This window comes from Protopterus annectens, chromosome 9.part0 (assembly GCF_019279795.1).
Source record: "Protopterus annectens isolate FY-2018-M chromosome 9.part0, PAN1.0, whole genome shotgun sequence".
Lineage (NCBI taxonomy): Eukaryota > Metazoa > Chordata > Ceratodontiformes > Protopteridae > Protopterus > Protopterus annectens.
Window position 1 is genome coordinate 1491774943 of NC_056743.1, and position 19246 is coordinate 1491794188.

General features: G+C 42.7%; 1 protein-coding gene across 1 annotated transcript in view; it reads right to left on the reverse strand.

Annotated features, from left to right (window-relative positions):
* Positions 1-19246, reverse strand: part of BRD4 (bromodomain containing 4) — a 1872054-nt gene that overhangs the window by 1076353 nt on the left and 776455 nt on the right. The window contains exon 5 of the mRNA XM_044084437.1: positions 16729-16970. Within this exon, the coding sequence (XP_043940372.1) occupies positions 16729-16970 (242 nt within the window). The remainder of the gene's footprint in view (positions 1-16728; positions 16971-19246) is intronic.

Genomic DNA, 19246 nt, shown 5'->3' on the forward strand with positions numbered 1-19246 from the left:
TGCCAAACCAGACCATTGTTGTTGGTAAAGATGGCAATTTAAGGGAGGGAATTCAGAAAAGCCTGTAAATTGTTAAGCTCCAAGATGATGTGCAGGCTAGCCTCTGTTTGGGACCACAGTCCTTGGACTATTTCCCCTGACAATATCGCTACCTCATCCTAAGGCAGAAGTATCCATGATGACAGTGACTACAAGGGTACTGAACAGAATGTATTGCCTAGTGGCAGGTTTAGAGTTTAAGTCAACAACTTCTAGTGAGATTCCTAAGACATGGAAACTTTTGTGTGCTTCAGTGGACATGTCAAATTAAAGGGCCGGACTATTAATGTCCACCAGCAGCATCTCATGTAAAAACAGTCACTGGCACCATATAAAAAGTTGTTTCTATGAGCAATTCCACACAGAGATCTGCATGTACGTCAGGTGCATGGACCATACCAAAACAGTCAAACACAAACGTCAAGCGCCAAAAGGTGAAATAAAACTATTTATTGTGGCAGCTCCAGCAATTGGTTTATAAATGCATCAAATAAGCATACCGGTTTGGTCAGTAATAAGCCTTCCTCAGTGCAACAACAAAAGTGAAAAATGCTCCACATTACTAAATAGTTACATCATGAAGAAACAAGCATCTCATTCTATGAGCCCCAGAGCTTTTGAGAACAGTGAGGTGGAGAGTGAGCCCAACAGATCTGAAGCATCAATTTCTTTAAAGGGAGGATCCTGTCCAGGGGAAGAAGCATATTGAAGGGCTGTGTCCAATGTGCACCCAAAGAATGTCAGTAGCAGTGCAGGCTCCATGGGTGACTTTATGGTTTACTGCACGTACCAAAAAAAAAAACAGGGCAAAATTCAAGACTCACAAACACACACATTTTGGTACGGCAGTGGCAAGAAATCAGTCATCTAGTTAAACATTTTCTCCTACTGCACCCTCTGAGTCAGTGCAACTATGGGCATGTACTTGGTAAACATTCTGGGGGCTGACTTAAAATCAAATGAAAGCATTTGGTACTGACAATGGCTGGCTCCTACACTGAAGCATATAAAACTTCTGGACTTGCTGTCAATCTTTACATGAAGGAAAATGCCCTGGAGGTCCAAAAAGTACATCTGCTCTACTTCTGGTGCAATGGGACTTCCTGGATTGCTACCTTGAATGAAATGTAAACATTGTCTTACTGGACTCGTGACGAAATGTGGCATTAGAAAAGACTTGAGAGACAGGAAATGCACAGCCTCCTAACACTAGGGTCCTAATCCACTTGTCTAACATCATCAGCCATGTATTCAAGTTGAGAGACAAGCAAACCCAAACGCCTACCAAGTGCAAGTACAGAAACACTTCAGGAGTTAAGAATGTTGCCTCACTGCCATCAAAAAAGGACTGTGGTACCCCTTGTTGTTGCTGTCAAAGGAGTTTGAAGCTTAACAGTTAAAAGGATTTTCATGCCCTCCATTCTCCATGTTCTCCAGGTGACGGTTTACCAAGAGGCCTACCAAAATAAAGAGTTAAGAAAGGTCACCTGGGTATCCTCTGTGAAGTCCATAAGCTACAACTACATGCGACTGTTAAGGGACAAGAGCTAATTTTGTTTGGCATTTATTAAACAGGAAAGTGAGTTGGTCCAAGGACCCTTTTCAGCTACAACCCAGACCACAAGACAAAATCCAAACAGTAAAATATAGAGGTCAATGACAAACAGCAGTTAAGTAAAGTACTGCTATGTAATAACCATTTCTATAAAACAGATGCAACAAATACCACCATTCAATTAGTGATAAACAGCAATAAAAATATCAGGGCTCATGAAAACACTCAATTCTCAGTGAACTTAAAGTTAGACTTAATTTACTCTAACTAGCCACACCAGAGCAGGAAACAAAAACTCAGCTGTGGTTCAAAATTCTGAACCTCAGAAATAATCACTCATTCTTTTTTACCAGCAATAGCAGAACTGAAAGGTTCAAGAGCTTGAACTAAACACCCCTGGGCCAACTGCAACAAATCTCGTGTCCAAAGTAACTGACAAATGAGAAGTTGCATATCTTTCTACTTTTTGACAGGAAATTCGGCAGCAGACTTACTTCTGACAGACATGACTTCCATAGTAACAGGCATCCCGGAATGACTAAGTAAAGAGGTATCAGCTGGCTCCTTCATCAAAGGTCAATAAGAGTGCTTCTCTCTTGAACCCTAAGAGCATTCCAACAGTCACAGAGGACGGGTGCAACACCTGGTCCATGGTGGCTGTAAGGACTATATCCAGAGGGTGCCAACAAAAAAGATGAATGGTCTGAGGGATAAGAAATTCCACAGTAGTCTCATCCATCTGGGGTTAAGGTACTTTAGTAACCTGGTGTGTTAACAAAGGCTGCTTGTTAAAAAAATAAATAAATAAATAAATAAAGAGATACATAAGTAAATAGAAGAAATTGATTGGTAGAAGGAAAAACCTTTTAGTGACTGGAAGAAGCAAGTAACTGGTAGGCCGCGCCTTGGTAAAACCAAAAAAATATGACAGATTCCCAGGGAAGCCTAGTATCAGTAGCCGGTAAAACAGTTACTTTCCAACAAACAGCGAAAAGCACTCTAAACACTTACCCAATCCATGAAAGTAAAATAACGTTTACCAAGGAAAGTCATTTTAAATCAGTTTTAAATTTTTCCACAAAAGTAAAAAGTATTCCACCTGCATAAAACGTATGAATTGCAAAGCATATAGCTTCTGCAAAAATACCACTAGTGGGGGACCTCTTTTAAAAAAAAAACTGTGGAAACTACAACCACTTATGCAGAATGTGCATTTAGTTTAGAGGGTAATGACAAGCCCTTAGCCCTGTAAATGAAGACAATACAATCAGATAATCATCAGGACAAGGAAACCTTACAGACACTGGAATCCAAATTGGCTTCAGAAAAATGAAACATGTGGCCATTCTTTCTAAGGCTTTTTGTATGGTGTAAAAAACAAAGCTGACAGTGAATATCCAAAGAGCGAAGGAGATATTCACCTTTATTTGTAGTGAGAACTAAGGGCAGTGCTCTGAACTATCAATAAGTATAGGAATCCCCTGGACTAACTATGTGAGGCATTGCCAGCTATGCCAGGAGAAGTGGGGCAGTGGGATGTGTAACATATGCCATCACAGCTAGCTGGGATTTTGTAAAGAATTACACATCATTTGTAAAGATGCTTGTGTTGAAAAATATATTTATAAAGCTGCTTGTGTTAAAAATGTACCAACAGTGTGCCCTACTGGACAGAAAAAGAAATATACATGCATCATTGTAATGGTTTAAATGCATGTTTTAAACTGAGGATACTGGAAGAAAAGTGGTTAACCTCAACGAACCTAACTTTGAAAATAGCTTGAAATTAAATTACATGGCTTAAGCCATAAAGATTTTATCTTACAGTTCTCAAAGCAGCCAGAGACAGTCTGTACTAGGAAGCTTTCTGCATTGTCTTTGGGGTGAACTAATTGCTACTCTGGAAGGGTGGAGGTCTGAAATTGTTTGACTTCCAGGAGTTGCAGAAGATTTTAGCAAGGCTCTCTCTGTGTGCATTACTGGAACCTATATGATAAATCCTGACAGCTTCTAGCAATGGGGGGTAGCAGCATGGGAACCAGAAGTCAGATGACCACATCAATGTGATGTCATTCTGTAATCCATCACTAAAACTGATACTTTAATACCAGGCGAGACTGAAGTCTTACTGCAGTCTGTTTTTGTAACCTGCCAAGGAAGGACCAATCACCTACTTCATCTTGCCTTGCCTAGTAAGTGACAAGGGAATAGTAATTCTTTAGATCAGTCAGAAAAATATAGCGAGATTAAGTGCTATTATTCTGCACCTGTGTTATTTTATCATTTCCTGTGATTGAAACTCTGGTGTTTACTGTAAACAGATATTTAGTATTTTATGTTCTTTTCTTATTTATTAAATACATTTAAAGTTTCAATGTGGCTGGTCTTTTACAGAATATTTTAATCTGAGTGTACATACAGATATTTGGTGACAGCTCTGGCCATTCCTGAAAGCCCTGCTGTTGGTCAAACTACCATTTGTATTATTAGTTTCACTTAACATAACTGGGTACCCTTGTAAGAACCTTAGAGTAGCTGGCCTTGGAGTGTTTGGTGGTGTAACTACCTTATAGTCTGGGCAGGAGGGAGCATAGCTAGTAAATCTGTGCCAGCCTTTCCCATGTGTGTGTGTGTGTGTCTGCATGTGTGTGTGAAAATCAAATCTCAAAGTGTGTGTGTTTTGCTTGAAGCAGGGTCACGACGCACTGATTTTGCAGAGGGTGCTGGAGAACTTCGCCTCGACACTCGGCTAAGGTCAACTTTATGGCTGTGCCTGTGGGAAGTCTTACTGGGGACGTGCAGGGAGACAGAGAAAGCCAGACCCCAAGACTGTGTGTGTTCCCTGTGTGCTCTTAAGGGAAACCGTGCTTAATGCACAGAGCACCTCTGAAAAATACAGGGTGTATCCATTTTTGTTTGACGTAAATGTTCCCCTCCAGTGTCAGTGGCGAAGATTCAAACTCCTTGACTACTAACTCAGATTAGGGACATCACACTGACTATCATGATACGAGTTGTCATCCTGTTGGTCCACCAAGCACATCCAGTCATCTGTCCTCAGAAGAGAAAGTATGGACTGAAACATGACCACCAAAGAATGTCATCTGTTAGACAAACCAATTTAACTGGTTTAGGTCTTTGGTACCTGTTTTTTTTTTTTTTTTGGGCTCTAAAAAGAATCTGAATACACTGGATACTCTCTCGTCTGGTGGGGCCTCCTGGATTATTTGATTTTTCATAGCAGCTTCAATATTTCCTGCACTGCTGCCCTTCTTTGTTGGGGTGGAACATCTGGAAGGGTTACAGATTTCAAGTCAGGAAGGGATGTAGTAGCTTCTGGTTATGACTCCCAACACCAAGAAGTCGAGAGACAGTGACCTTTCAGGCTAGGAGATGAACAGCCAAGCACCCCTCTCCCCCAACTACCTCCAAAGGACAGTCTGGCAAACCTTCAAGAGGCTGGAAGGCCTCATCAGTTAATGGCCCTCAAAATTCCCAGTTATGCTGTCTGCCTCCTGGGCAACTCACATTAAAGTTCCCCTCACTGCCCCCAGGGGGTCATAACAACCAGGCTTGTCTAGGTAAGAATCTGGGACTTTTGGAACCTAAAACATTTTTCACCCTTCTGGTTATGTGAAAAGGATCTCACAGGTGCAGAAAATAGATTTTGATGGCAGACAAGGTTTTGTCATCCTACTCACTCCTGTTAAGACAATTCCTTGACCTCTAGTCCAAATAAGGTGGACCTACTGAAAGGAGCATTCAAGAAAGATGTCTTACTCTTTCCACAAAATTACATATCCAGTTACAGTAACTTATAGCAAGACTAGTACCTGCAGCTCTGTCTATGTCATCCACTGTATGGACAACAGATGCATGGACACGCTGGTATCAGACCATGGTAGCCAGTGATTCGAATGTCATACTGCACTCCTTTGTCAAGGCACTTGCGAAGAGTTTGACAGTTCCTTAATCAAATCCTTTCCAGTCTAGTCAAGTGAGCTGTGTAGCTCAGTGCTGGCAAGGCATGCCGCTGAAGCATACACAAGCTTCCTTAATCTGTCCAGAGCACTGGAATTTAACAGGGATTGACAGAGGTATTCTCCTCAGAGTTCTTCCAAGGTTGTCACCAACACCACCACAATCTCATTCACTGCAGGACCCTTACTCTAATGTGCACTGTTTTTAGGTGATACCAAAAATCCTATACAGCTTGCAAGGGATGGCTTCTACCATGTTAAGTTCCGTCCAAGCTCATTGGGCTCTAGGACAACTCGTCAGTCTGCTGGGGGACCTAACTATGTCACAGATGGGCCGCACGAAAGTCCTCAAACACAGACCCCTGTCACAGAAGCATCTGTGGGGCCAGCCTTCCTCCTGAGCAATTCAAGCAGCTCTCCAAAGGAGACACCTTCGAAGGGTGATATAGTGAACGCATTCCCACTGAAGTTGACGTCTTCAGTGAGAGACTTCCAAGGGGAATCTAAACAACTACACTTACATTTTTGCTTCTTACACTCCTCCATGGGGAGACAACAGAAGAGAATTGGAACAGAGGAATCCACGTCTTCAGTTGTCTCACTGCTACTTGGCACTAGCTATCACACAGATATGAGGCACTAAGTCCAGAAACTGAAGAGATCTAGACTGTATTCAGGACTGTGTGATCACCTTTCTCTCGAATGGGAGACGGGATAGTACAGTTATGTACACTTACCATATATGTAGATGTTCGAGTGTATTCACTGTTGCAGTCCTAACCAATGGGATATCTGGCTCCCGGTAGCCCTTGATTGGCCAGAATACCAAAGTTAAGTAAATATATTGGCTGTCGTTGGTTGTAACGGACGTCAGGACGTCTGATACAAAAGGACGCAGCTGACGTCACTTCCTCAGTCTTTCTTGCCATAACAGTCAGGAGTCCCCAGAAAACAAGGCTTTAGCCAAAAGATACTTTGGCAAATAAAACTAGATTCAGCCTGTACCTTAGGAAAGGAGAACAGGAAAGGATCAAAAAGGGGGAAAGGAGAAGGGAAACCAGGACTGCAACAGTGAATACACCTCGAACATCTACATTTATGGTAAGTGTACACAACTGTGCTATGTTAATCGTGTTTCACTGTTGCAGTCCTAACCAATGGGTTGATTACCAAAGCCCAGAGAAAAGGGAGGAGGCACCAACACAATCAAGGATTGGAGAGAGAATGCCCTGCAGAACTGCAGTGGCAAACCCTGCCCTGGCTCTAGAAAACAAAGGCAAATTATAATGCTTTGTGAAAGTGTGAACAAAAGACCATGTGGCAGCCTCTAAAATGTCTTTAGTAGGGACACCCCTTAAAAAGACTGCAGAAGTGGAAGCTGCTCTTGTGGAGTGGGTACTAACCCCTTGAGGAGGAACCTTGCCATGAAAGGAATAAAGCAATACAATGTGCAATCCACTTATAATAGTTTGCTTAGACATAGCTTTGCCCTGAGCTCCAGGAGCAAAACTGACCAATAACTGTGCTGATTTTCAAAGGTCTTTAGTCCTGTCCAGGTAAAACCTGAGCTGTCTGTGCCCATCAAGAGAATGTAGGATCCTTTTACCTCTTATTTCAAGGATTAGGAAAGAAAGTAGGAAGGTGTATGGACTGATTAAGAAGTCAGGCTAGAAAGCACCTTAGGCATAAAAGAGGGATTGGTTCAGAGAGGCACGATCTGCATGGAAAATAAGAAAAGGCTCCACAGCCATCAAAGCTTGCAGCTCCGAAACCCTCCTTACTGAAGTTATAGCCAAAAGGAAGGCAGTCTTCCAAGAGAGAAACTTTAAATCTGCAGTGGCAGCTGGTTCAAAAGGAGGAAGAATGAGTTTCTCTAGACCAAAATTAAGATCCCAGGCTTGAGTAGGTACCCTTTTGGGAAGTTTTAAGTTGCAAACACCTCTGAGAAACATTTTTATCAGGGGATGAGAGAAAATAGGTTGCGCAAAAGAACAATGAGTATTAATGGCTGAAGCATGGATCTTGATAGAGGAAAATTTAAGACCACCCTGAAGCAAATCAGCCAAGTATTCCAGGATCAGGGGAAGAGTAGGCTGAGAAGAAGAATCCCCTCTAGCCTGCATCCAATGAGAGAATCTTTCCCATTTGCCAGCGTAGGACTTCCTAGTGCTAGGCCTCCTGAAGTACATTGACCACCTGCTGGGAAAGGGAAAAAGAAATGGATTGATTCATACAATGAGCCATGCTGCCAAATGGAGAGACTGAAGATGAGGATGTAGACCTAATAGCAAGAGTGGCAGAGGTATTAACTTTTTTTACCTCTCCTATCTAGGTTCCTAGATTCCCTGTCGGAAGGAACAAGGAACAGGATTCTTGGTAACAGTAGCCTTAACTCCTTTAGGCCCTTGAGAAATAACCTCTGGGTCAGCTAGCAGATTCCTAAAAAGAAACCAATGAGAATAAGGGACTCTGTAGTATCAGTCAGGTTTCCTGGGAGCAGGAGGAACTGAATTTGGAGTCAAGGATATTTCCAGAAAAACATTATCAACCACCACCAATACTGGAGGAATAGCCAGAGGCTTATGCAGAGGCAAATCCGAAAACTCCGATCCTTTTCTTAGATTGGGGATAATCCTGACTTTCCCCATTTAAAATGCTCCCTGAGCGTATTCAAAGCATCACCAAAAGAGAAATCCTCTGGAGGAGAAGCAGAAGGAATGGATTCCTCTGCTTCTGAATCCTCAAAAGGAGAAAAAAAGTACAGTTGTGTACACTTACCATAAATGTAGATGTTAGAGTGTATTCACGGTTGCAGTCATTACATTTGGGTTATCTTGCTGGCAGGTTGCCCTCAGTCGGCCTGAATTCCAAAGTCTTGGGTCCTGCATCGGTTGCTGTCGCCTCTTCCCTGACGTCAGTTTGTCAGGGGTATAAAAGATGCAGCCAACACCATTTTATTCAGTTTTTCTTGCCCCAGATGTCAGGTGCCCCCAAAAGGGTAGGCTAAAATTATGTAAACAAAACATACATACACCAAAATAAGCTTTACCTGCATCTATAAGCAAATACACCACCTAGGGTGTATAGATTACAGAAGTAAAGATTAGAGAAGTAAACAAGTTCCAGCAAAAATAAGGGGGATGGTGGGTGGGTAACCTGGACTGCAACAGTGAATACACTCGAATATCTACATTTATGTTAAGTGTCCACAACTGTACTATGTTCTTCGTGTTTCACTGTTGCAGTCATTACATTTGGGTTGAGTCCCAAAGCTATGGTTGGGTGGCTGGAGCTAGACAGCATTAGAAGCGGCTATGAGGCCCTGCAGAACTGCAGTGGCAAGGCCTGCCCTGGATTTAGAGTAAAGAGGCAGATTGTAATGTTTTGTAAAGGTATGCACTGAACTCCAAGTAGCAGCCTCTAAGATGCCTTTGGTTGGTACTCCCCTGAGAAAGGCTGCAGAAGTGGCTGCAGCTCTGGTTGTATGTGGCCTAATACCCTTAGGCACTGGTTTGCCATGCTGTAAGTAGCAGAAATGAATGCAGTGACCTATCCACTTTGAAATAGTCTGCTTGGAGAAAGCCTTTCCTTGTGATGCTGTGGCATAAGCCATTAGTAAATTGCTCTGTCTTTCTGAAAACTTTAGTTTTGTCCAAGTAAAATCAAAGTTGTCTGTGTACATCCAAAGAATGCAGAACTTTCTCCCCATTGTTCTGTGGATTTGGATAAAAAGGTGGCAAATTAATTGTTTGGTTAAGGGCTAAAATGGATACCACCTTGGGCATAAATGTAGGGTTTGTTCTGAGAGAGACCTTGTCTGGATAAAAAATGATAAAGGGTTCCATAGCCATGAGAGCCTGTAGCTCTGAAACTCGTCTTGCTGAAGTTATTGCTAGGAGCAGAACGGTTTTCCAAGATAAGTACTTTATATCCGCAGTTGCAGCTGGCTCAAAAGGGGGTAAGGTGAGTTTTTCCAAGACATAATTGAGGTCCCATGCAGGTATTGGCGTTCTCCTTGGAAGCCTTAAGTTTTTGGCTCCTCTGAGGTACTGCTTTAATAAGGGATGAGAAGAGAGTGGTGGCTCTGTATTGTAATGAGCCGAAATGGCAGAGGTATGGATTTTAATTGATGAAAAAGATAGGCCCTTTGTCCAGCATCTCAGTTAAGTATTGCAAAATCTGAGGAATATTTGGGACAGCTGTATCAAATCCCTGAGCTTGGTTCCAAGTGCAAAATCTCTTCCATTTCCCAGCATAGGATTTTCTAGTACTAGGCCTTCTGGCTTCTAAAATGACATCCATCACAGCTTTACTGAGAGGTATGGCTTTTGTATGGCTGCATTATCTGCCATGCTGCCAGGTTTAGGGTCCTGAGTTGGCTGTGCAGGATCTGATTGTTTTGCTGGGACAGTAGATGAGGTATTTGAGGTAAGGTCCAGGCTGGGTATTGGGACAAGTTCCTCAAGATTGGATACCAGTACTGGCGTGGCCAGTCTGGGGCAATCAGAATCATTTTTGGTTTCTCCTGCCTGACCTTTAGGAGTACCTTGGGGAGGAGAGGCAGTGGAGGAAAGGCATATACTGACAGGTTTGTCCAGTTGAAAGATAAGGCGTCTGCTTTCCGATAAGTCCATGTGCAGAATCTTTTTAGTGGATTGTTTTCAGAGGAGGCAAATAGATCTATGTCCGGGTGCCCCCATTTCTTTATCATCATGCTGAAGACTTGTGGATCCAGGTGCTACTCGGGAGGATCCATGAGGTTTCTGCTTAGTTCGTCTGCCAGAGTATTTTCCTTTCCTGGCAGGAAATGTGCCTGCAGATGAACTTGGTAAGTCAGTGCTGTGTCCCATAAAGCCATGGCTATAGTCTGAACAGGGGATAAGAATGAGTGCCCCTCTGCTTGTTTAAGTACCACATGACCGTGGTGTTGTGTCTTTATCAGTAGTTGTCCCGGATGACGTAGGTCCATGAAGGCTGTCAGGGCATTTTGAACAGTTAGCATCTCTTTTTGATTGATAAGTAGATGCTTTTGGTTTGCGGACCATGTGCCCTGAATGCCTCTTCCTGCCATGTGTGCCCCCCCAGGCATAATCTGATGCATCTGTCGTTAATCTCTGCCTGGCTGGGGTAGAGAGAATGACTGTCCCTTGTTTTGGTGACAAGCCTTTGCCCACCATCTAAACTCCTGCTGCAGGCAGGGAATTAGAGTAATCATCGTTTCCAGACTGTGGCAGTGTTGTGTCCAGACACTTGTTAGGTACCACTGAATTTCCCTCATATGCAGTCTTGCATATGGAATTAGTAAGATGCAGGATGCCATGAAGCCCAAAGCCTGCAGAATTTTTCTTGCAGATAACTGGGCCTTTGTTGCCATTTCCTTGAAATAAGTGGTCAATTGCCTTTGTTTGTCTGGAGTGAGATACGCCATCTAGGCAGTTGTATTTAAGCTTGCACCCAGGAATATTATCTCGAGAAAGTACTAGTTTTGATTTCTTTTTGTTGACTGTGTACCCTAGGCATGTTAAAAGCCTTATCACAAACGTCAGATGCTGTAGTAGAATGCCCTTGTTCTCTGCTTGTATGAGGCAGTCGTCAAAGTAGGGATACATTTGTATTCCTCTTTGTCTGCAGTAAGCAATTACTGGTGCCAGGCACTTTGTGAAGACCCCAGGCGCAGTAGATAAGCCAAAGGGCAGTGCAGAGAATTGGTAATGCTTTGAGTCAGCCTTGAATCTGAGGTATCTTCTGCATGATTGCCTGATTGGGACATTCAGGTACACCTCTTTTAGGTCTAAAGTCACGAGCCGAGCCTTGCTCCGCAGCATGGGCAGAAGCTGTTGTAAGGTCATCTTGAATTTCGGTATATCCAGGAAAGTGTTTAGAATTGATAGGTCCAGTACTGGTCTCCATGCTTTGTCCTTTCTGGGTACCTAGAACAGTCTTCAATAAAATCCTTGTCCCTGCTCTTGCTGTGGCACTTGCTGAATAGCCCTCATTGTCCATGAGAGCTGAGACTTGTTTTTGAGCCACTGCCCATTGATTTTTTGGCAGGTCTGGCCAACTGTTTACCCTTGGCAGGGTATGGAAATGAAACTTATAGCCTTGTGACACACTGTCTAGAACCCATTTGTCCTGGGTTATAATGTGCCAATTTTGAGAAAAAAGTGCTAGTTTTCCCCCTAAGGGTGCTGCCAGAAGATAAGTGCTTGGTGCAGGCATGGGGAAGTCATTGGGACTGCTTCCTGTATGATTGTGCTTTGTCTTCACCTTTGGAGGTAAAAGCACGCCACTGTTTAGGCCTGTAGGATTCCTTGCGGTTGTGACCCGCCTCTAAGGCGTCTGGATTTGACCACTTGAGGTCTGTCCGAGACTGGAAAGGACCAATTCTTTGTAGGCCAGTGTCTGCTAAATCTAGGTGGCTGTACCTGTAAAAAAATCCTTGACCGTTTGCATAGATTTAGCTTTGTCCTCCATTTTCTTTAGCACCTCTTCTGCCTTAACACCAAACAAGGTATCATGTTGTAAAGGAGCATCTAATAATTTTGCTTTAACATGGTCAGGCAGAGTTTGTTACTTTAACCAAGCATGCCTCCTAATGACAGAGCCCGTAACAACGACCCTGCAGGAGGCCTCCAGAAAATCAAACCCACATTGCAAAGTATGTTTTCCAACTTGTTAAGCTGCATGCAATAAATCCTGCATTTCTTTGTGTTCTGCACAATCAGAATTTGCCATCATTTTCTGTTTAAGCAGTGTCATGATATATTGCTGATATTTGAGCATATGAAACTAAAAAATTTAAGGCCCTTATAGCCAAAGTAGCAGATGTGTATATCTTTTTTCCCCATCTATCCAGTGCCCTAGAATCCCCGTCAGAGGGGGTAGGGTTTTTTGCAGTAGAAGCCTTGACCCCTTTGGGACCCTGAGAAATCGTTTCTGGGTCTGCAATAGGGTTTTTGAAAAGGAATTTATGAGAGTCAGGGACCCTGTAGTATCTGTCCAGCTTAACAGGAGCTGGGGGTAAAGAGTGAGGGGTCACACTACACTCAGAGAAAACATCATCTACAATGTCCAACACAGGTGGAATAGCTAGAGGTCTGTGTTGAGGTAGTAAAAGGAAGTCTCTGAGCCTTTTCTTAGATTCTGAAAAATCTTGGCTCTCCCAGTGGAAGTGCTCCCTCATGGTATGCAAGGTTTCCCCAAAAGAGTAGTCCTCAGGAGGAGAAGCTGAAGGAATTGATTCTTCAGCATCAGAATCCTCATAGAGGGGAAGAGAATATTCCTTATCAAAAGAAATGGAAACCTGATCTGAAGATTCATAATCCGTCTCTTGCCTAGGCCTCTTATCAGGAGGGGGATGGGAACCCCTGATCAAGGTAAATAAGTCTTCGGCCATTTTGAGCATCTATTTTTTAGGCATGGAGACTTGTCCTTGTGGCTGGTGAACTTGTTTCTTTGCCTTTAAAGGTGTTTTAGTCTTTGAAGTCGATTTTATACATAATTGTTTAGGTCTGAATACACCCTCAGAAGCCGATGCCTGCTCAGCGGCTCCGGACCCAACTGAGGGAATAATCTCCGAGGCTCCAATACCTTGAGTTTCCAGTGGGAGTCGGTAGCGTCCTGCGACTCTAAAGTAGTGGGCATCAGGGGCAGCAAAAGCGCCTCACTGAGAACTGGCGAACCAGCAACTTGCTTAGGAGAAGCTTTGTCGCCTGTTTTGGATCTCTGTTGCCTGTCTTTTTCTTTGCGTTTTTTGTGAACTCCGGTAGTCTGATGGCTATCCGATGACATTGTATAATTAAATCTTCACCCAAAAGAGCTTAATGCAAAATCGTACAGACGCTTAATAGTGCGTTGGTTAAATCTAGCACAAAACCGACAACTAGCAACGTCGTGGTCAGGGCCTAGGCAAGGAATACAGTAAGAATGAAAGTCCTTATGAGGTATTTGCTTCCCACAAAAAATACAATTAACTTTTTCTGACATCGGTCTGGAGCAAGAAAAAAGTTTCCCCAACGGGGTACTTAGCTTTTAATGAAGACTTTGGATCTGAAATTCTAACACGAAAATCTCAGGAGTCGGCCGACCGGCACTTGCGAACTGCTTCTGCTTCATTCATAGCGCGGCAAGAAACACGGAATAAAATGGCGTCAGCTGCGTCTTTTATACCCCTGACTTCAGGGAAGAGGCGACAGCAACCGACGCAAGATGCAAGACCCAAGACTTTGGAATTCAGGCCGACTGAGGGCAACCTGCCAGCAGGATAACCCAATTGTAATGACTGCAACAGTGAAACACGAAGAACATCCTGAGAAACTTCCTCTTCATCAGCAGAAATGCTAGAATATCAGAACTTGAAGACAAAGCCTCAGGAGAGACATACCTACCTCATTTTGAAGGAGGAGGCTGTGAACCCCCTAATAAGATTCAAAAGGTCATCAGCCATTTTGACCATTTGACATTTTAACCATTTGAGAATGAGGGGAACGAGAGGAAACTGGAGCGTGCTTCTTCACAGGCTTAGGACTGGAAGATTTACCTGCAAGGCTGAAAGACTCGGGAGACCTGGCAACCGCCGTAGTAGCAGAGGTTGTCAATATGAGCTTGCTGTCCGAACGATGAACAAAGGCCTCGGACACTGAAGTCAGCTTAGCAGCTCCGGATCCAACTGAAGAGGCAACAGACAGAAGGTCTGAAGACAAAATGGAAGCTGGAGGCCTGAGGGACTCTGAAATGGTCTCAACCAAGGCCTGCAGTTGAAAATCCACAGACTGCAGGGGCTGCAAAAACACCTCAATGGCTACCGCAGGACTGACAACCAACTTATCTGAAGACCTGACCTTCTGAAGCCTGTCACAGGCCTTTGTCCTTGCGCTTTGGGGATATCCAAAGCGTGACGACCAGTGGACGCCATACCGACAAACTTAGGCCACACTCCAAAATGCTTAGTCAAGAGCTTAGCCCGACGACGAATAGTACGTGGAGTAAAGGAAGCACAGAGGTCACAATTAGGAACGTCGTGGTCAAGGCCTAAACAAATACAAAAGGAATGAAAATCTCTATGGGGAATCTGCTTTCCACAGGTAAGACAATTATTGACTTTTTCTGACATTCGTTAAGGCAAGAAGAGAGGATCCCCAATGGGGTACTTAGCTGTAGCTGACTTCAACTTTGTAGTCGGAAACCAAAAAGGTAAACTGCCGACCGGCACTCATGCAAAAATGCTTCGGCTTCAGGCTCCGTGGCAAGGAAGACTGAAGAAATTACATCGGCTGCCTACTTTTGTATTAGACGTTCTGATGTCCTTTACAACTTACGACAGCTGATGTCATATTTACTTACCTTTGGTATTCTGGCCGATAGAGGCCTACCGGGAGCCAGATAACCCATTGGTTAGGACTGCAACAGTGAAACACGAACATCTTCTCAAATGCCTCAAAAGCCAACATTGAAGCAGGCTGCGAGGGGAACCCCATCAGATCCCAAGAGATTTCCACCCCCAAACAGACTGATTGGCGGTCATAACAGATCTGCTGCCATTCTGCATTGTGTATTAAGCCACCTGACAGAACAATCCTTAACCAAGGCAATGTATCTGTGTGCTGACAAGCTCTAAGGGCTCATGATTTCTGTAAATTCAAACACTTTAAATGTTCTGGCATTACAGGTGAAGCACAGACTACACAAATCACCTGGCCACAAAACGTGTGTGGGCCTTGTACTACTGTCAGCTTGCTCTTGCCAGGACAGCATCAGTGTTCTATAAGAATATTCCTCAACAGACCTCAAATCACTGATGAATGTTTAACCTCTAGATTGCCCTGTGTGCCCAAGGGGCATAGGGAATACATAAAGCAATTACTCTCATGACCTGAGGAGACTATTCTTCTGTCCAGAAAGTAACCACTATGCCAGGACTGGTCCAAATAGAGTATTCTATAGAAGCAGGTAAGATGCAAATATACTACAGATGTTCAAGATGTGGGATGCACATGAACTAATATTCCAGGACACACAAGAAATCTGCCACCAGGGCACCACTAGCACTCCTCTCACTGATGGGCATTTGCGGCAAGCTCTACTTCGCAAGCTGAGGGGAAGTCTGCACCCTGTGAAGACTGAGGGGCCATCTCATTGGCAAACTTAATCGGAGATTAATCCATACATGGAATATGTCTTACCTTAAAGTGGATTACTAGTTCAAGATCATGGGAGCGAATTCTCTTCACAGTATCTGCACTATGCACCTTTCACAGCTGCCATCAAGGAACAGCTGAGGTAAGCTTCAGATGTTTTTCTAATGCTGCTGGCCAAGCTGAAGTGGTGTCTCTTACAACAATGCTTCCATGCCAGTGATAAAGAAAAAGTGGAGGTACTAATTCTGGCTTATCATATATAAACTAGAACGGCACTACAAAGTTTCAGCATTTAAGGCAATGAATAATGGCACTTGTCAGACAGACAGACATATCCAAACTGAGTGCAGCAAAAAGAAATGAATAGCACAGGGGGCAGAAAGTACCTTCAGAGTCTTGTGTGTGATGTCATTCTATTTACACTATCATAACTTACACACACACAGTTAGAATGAATGGAAAAAATACCAAGTTGGGTAGTTATCAGATGTTGAAATCCCAATAGTTTGACACTGGAAAAGGCCTCTTAAAACAGATCTGGCAAGTGTGAACCAAATCAGGTAGTTTAAATTTGTTGGCATGAGACAGACAATGGCACACCTGTAAAATATCAACAAAAGTTTGTGAATAAAGCTTTGGCACTACTGCAAATATAAAAGGCCTAATAAAAAAAACAAGATAAATTCAAACAAGACACTGAAACTTGCAAATTTCAAAGGAAGATTCCATGTTACAGAGCTTAAGTTTTTTTTTGTAATGGGGAGGGGACAACAGCACTTTACATAAACCACTACTACAATGGCAGAGAAATCTTGCAGACATGGTTGTTAAATGTGGCCTAGTGAAACAGACAAGCTTGAAGTCAGAAGATCTATTCATTTCTATAACAAACATCATGATAATTAACAAATGCAAAGTTGTCAACTACTATTCCGATGAATTTGGACTCAAAGATGCAAACACATTTAAGTATTCACTGCAACAAATAAACCCTAAAAAATAATATGCTTATACAAACCTTTACTGGTTGTGCTGTTGTTGGCATGACAGGTGCCGACTGATGTGCTGGGAGCGTTGGGGTAGGCACTGTTGTAATAACAGCTGTCTGAACAATGAGGTCAGTAGTCACAGGACAAAATGTCTGGGATGTCTGTATAGGCTGGATGTTTTGTGGGGGTGAAGTACGAGGTGGAAGTGGAGGGGGTGTAGGTGCACGAGCTACATTCGGAACTGCAGACACTCCGGGCTTGACTGGAAGAGCTAAAATAAAATTCATTACTGTCTATCATTTCTATAAATTCAAACATTTTAAATGTACTGGCATTACATAATTTATTATGCATTTAAGTAAGCATTCTGTTGTCTTCACAAAATGTTCCAAAACTCTGAAAAACCTCAAATGCAGCAGTATTAACACGTCTACAAAGTAAATGATTTGTGTCGTTCTCCAATTCTTATCCTCAATTTATACAAAAAAAATATAGTAGTTCTGTCTTAAAGTGGCCTTTTGGAGAAGAATCATTTAAAATCTGGATTTTTTTTTTGTTTTGTTTTTTGAACACCTTTTCTACTAAACATCCGTTCCTCAACATAGCAATCCATTGCAAGCCTCCCAACACAGAAACTTGTCATTCTACATAACCCAAGTCACTCTACCCTTAAACTCTCACCTACATTATTTATTCATTTCATTTTGGATAACTAGTGGAGAACCACTGAGCCAAAGGCCTTTTTACAGAATAACCCAGCATCAATGGTTCAAAACCATGTCCTGCAAACAAGGTACAGAAAAAAGGTCTGCTACAAAGATCAAGAAGAGTGCATTGATTATAAAACAAAACTAATCAGCGAAAAAAATTATGGTCACCATGAAGTACAACACATTTGGCAAATACAGTTTAGATGTTCTGCATACGTTAATCATAAAAGATGACCTACACAGACAAATTACTGTTGTAAAGTACAGTTGTATCAGCATACTCACCATACCAGTACACCTTAAAATACAAGGATCACTGTTGTAGTATATAATTTACTATGCTTGAAAATCAGTGGCAGGTGTATTGTCCATTTACCCAGCCTGACCTTCAAAAGCTTTGGAAGTCCATTGCTGGTCTCCTCTTCACATCAAGATTAGTAGGATGCTCAGCATAAAATGGAGATCAGACTGCCTTTCTGGAATGAAAGAAATTGCCAATTTGCCATATTTGCATGTGGGTATGACTACCAAGTAAAGGCGTCTCCCCACCCACCAGGTGCAGCACTAAAAAAAGCAGGTGATCTATAAAGCCATATCCCTACTCTCTATGACACAGGCTAAGGTGGAACACAGACACGACTGCTACTGGTACTTGATCATCTATTATGGTGACTATGCTCATAAAGCTACACTACAGAAATCATTAAAGACCAATGAAAAGGATTACTAAAGCAGGAGATACGCAAGGAGTACTCTGGCCACAGATCTAGATGAAAGAGATACAGTGGATATAAAAAGTGCACACACCCCTGTTAAAATGCCAGGTTTTTGTGATATAAAAAAATGAGACCACAATAAATCATTTCAAAACTTTTCCCACCTTTAATGTGACCTATAACCTGTACAATTCAATTGAAAAACAAGCAAATATTAAGGAAAAAGTATAAAAAATAAAAACCATATAATACGCTGGTTGCATAAGTGTGCACATCCTTAAACTAATACTTTGTTGAAGAATCTTTTGATTTAATTACAACATTCAGTCTTCTTGGGTAGGAGTCTATCGGCAATGCAAATCTTTACTTGGCAATATTTGCCCACCCTTGAAAAAGCGCTCCAAATCTGTCAGATTGTGAGGGCATTTCTTGTGCACAGCCCTCTTCAAGTCACCCCACAGATTTTCTATTGGATTTAGGTCTGGACTCTGGCTGGGCCATTCCAAAACTTTAATTTTCTTCTGGTGAAGCCATTCTTTTGTTGATATGGATATATGTTTGGGGTCATTGTCATGTTGAAAAGTGAAATTCCTCTTCAATTTCAGCTTTCTAGCAGACTCCTGAAGGTCTTGGGCCAAAATTGACTGGAATTTGAAACTGTTCATAATTCCTTCCACCTTGACTAAAGCCCCAGTTCCAGCTCAAAAAAAGCAACCCCAAAGCATGATACTACCACCATGCTTCACTGTGGGGATGGTGTTCTTTTGGTGATACGAACGAGAAGTTATGTACCTACCATAACGTTCCATGTTAGTTGTCTTCTTCTCGCCTTCTTTCTTGCTGGATGGGTCTGGAGCCGATCCTCTGCTCCGACTCGGCCTATACTAAAGCTCAAGAGCTATTTTTACTGGCTCGAGGCTACCCTGCATCTCACAATGCTAGGTGCTAACAACCCAGATCTCGTTTGAAAGCTAACACCATAGCAGTTCTGATCTCAGAGCAAAGGAGAAAGAGGAATACCTATATATAGAACATACCAAGAAAAAGCAACCATGGGAGTCCAAGCTGGGATGAAAGAAGGCCCAGAAGGATCCTTTCGGTCTGTCCAAGCTAGGGGGTTG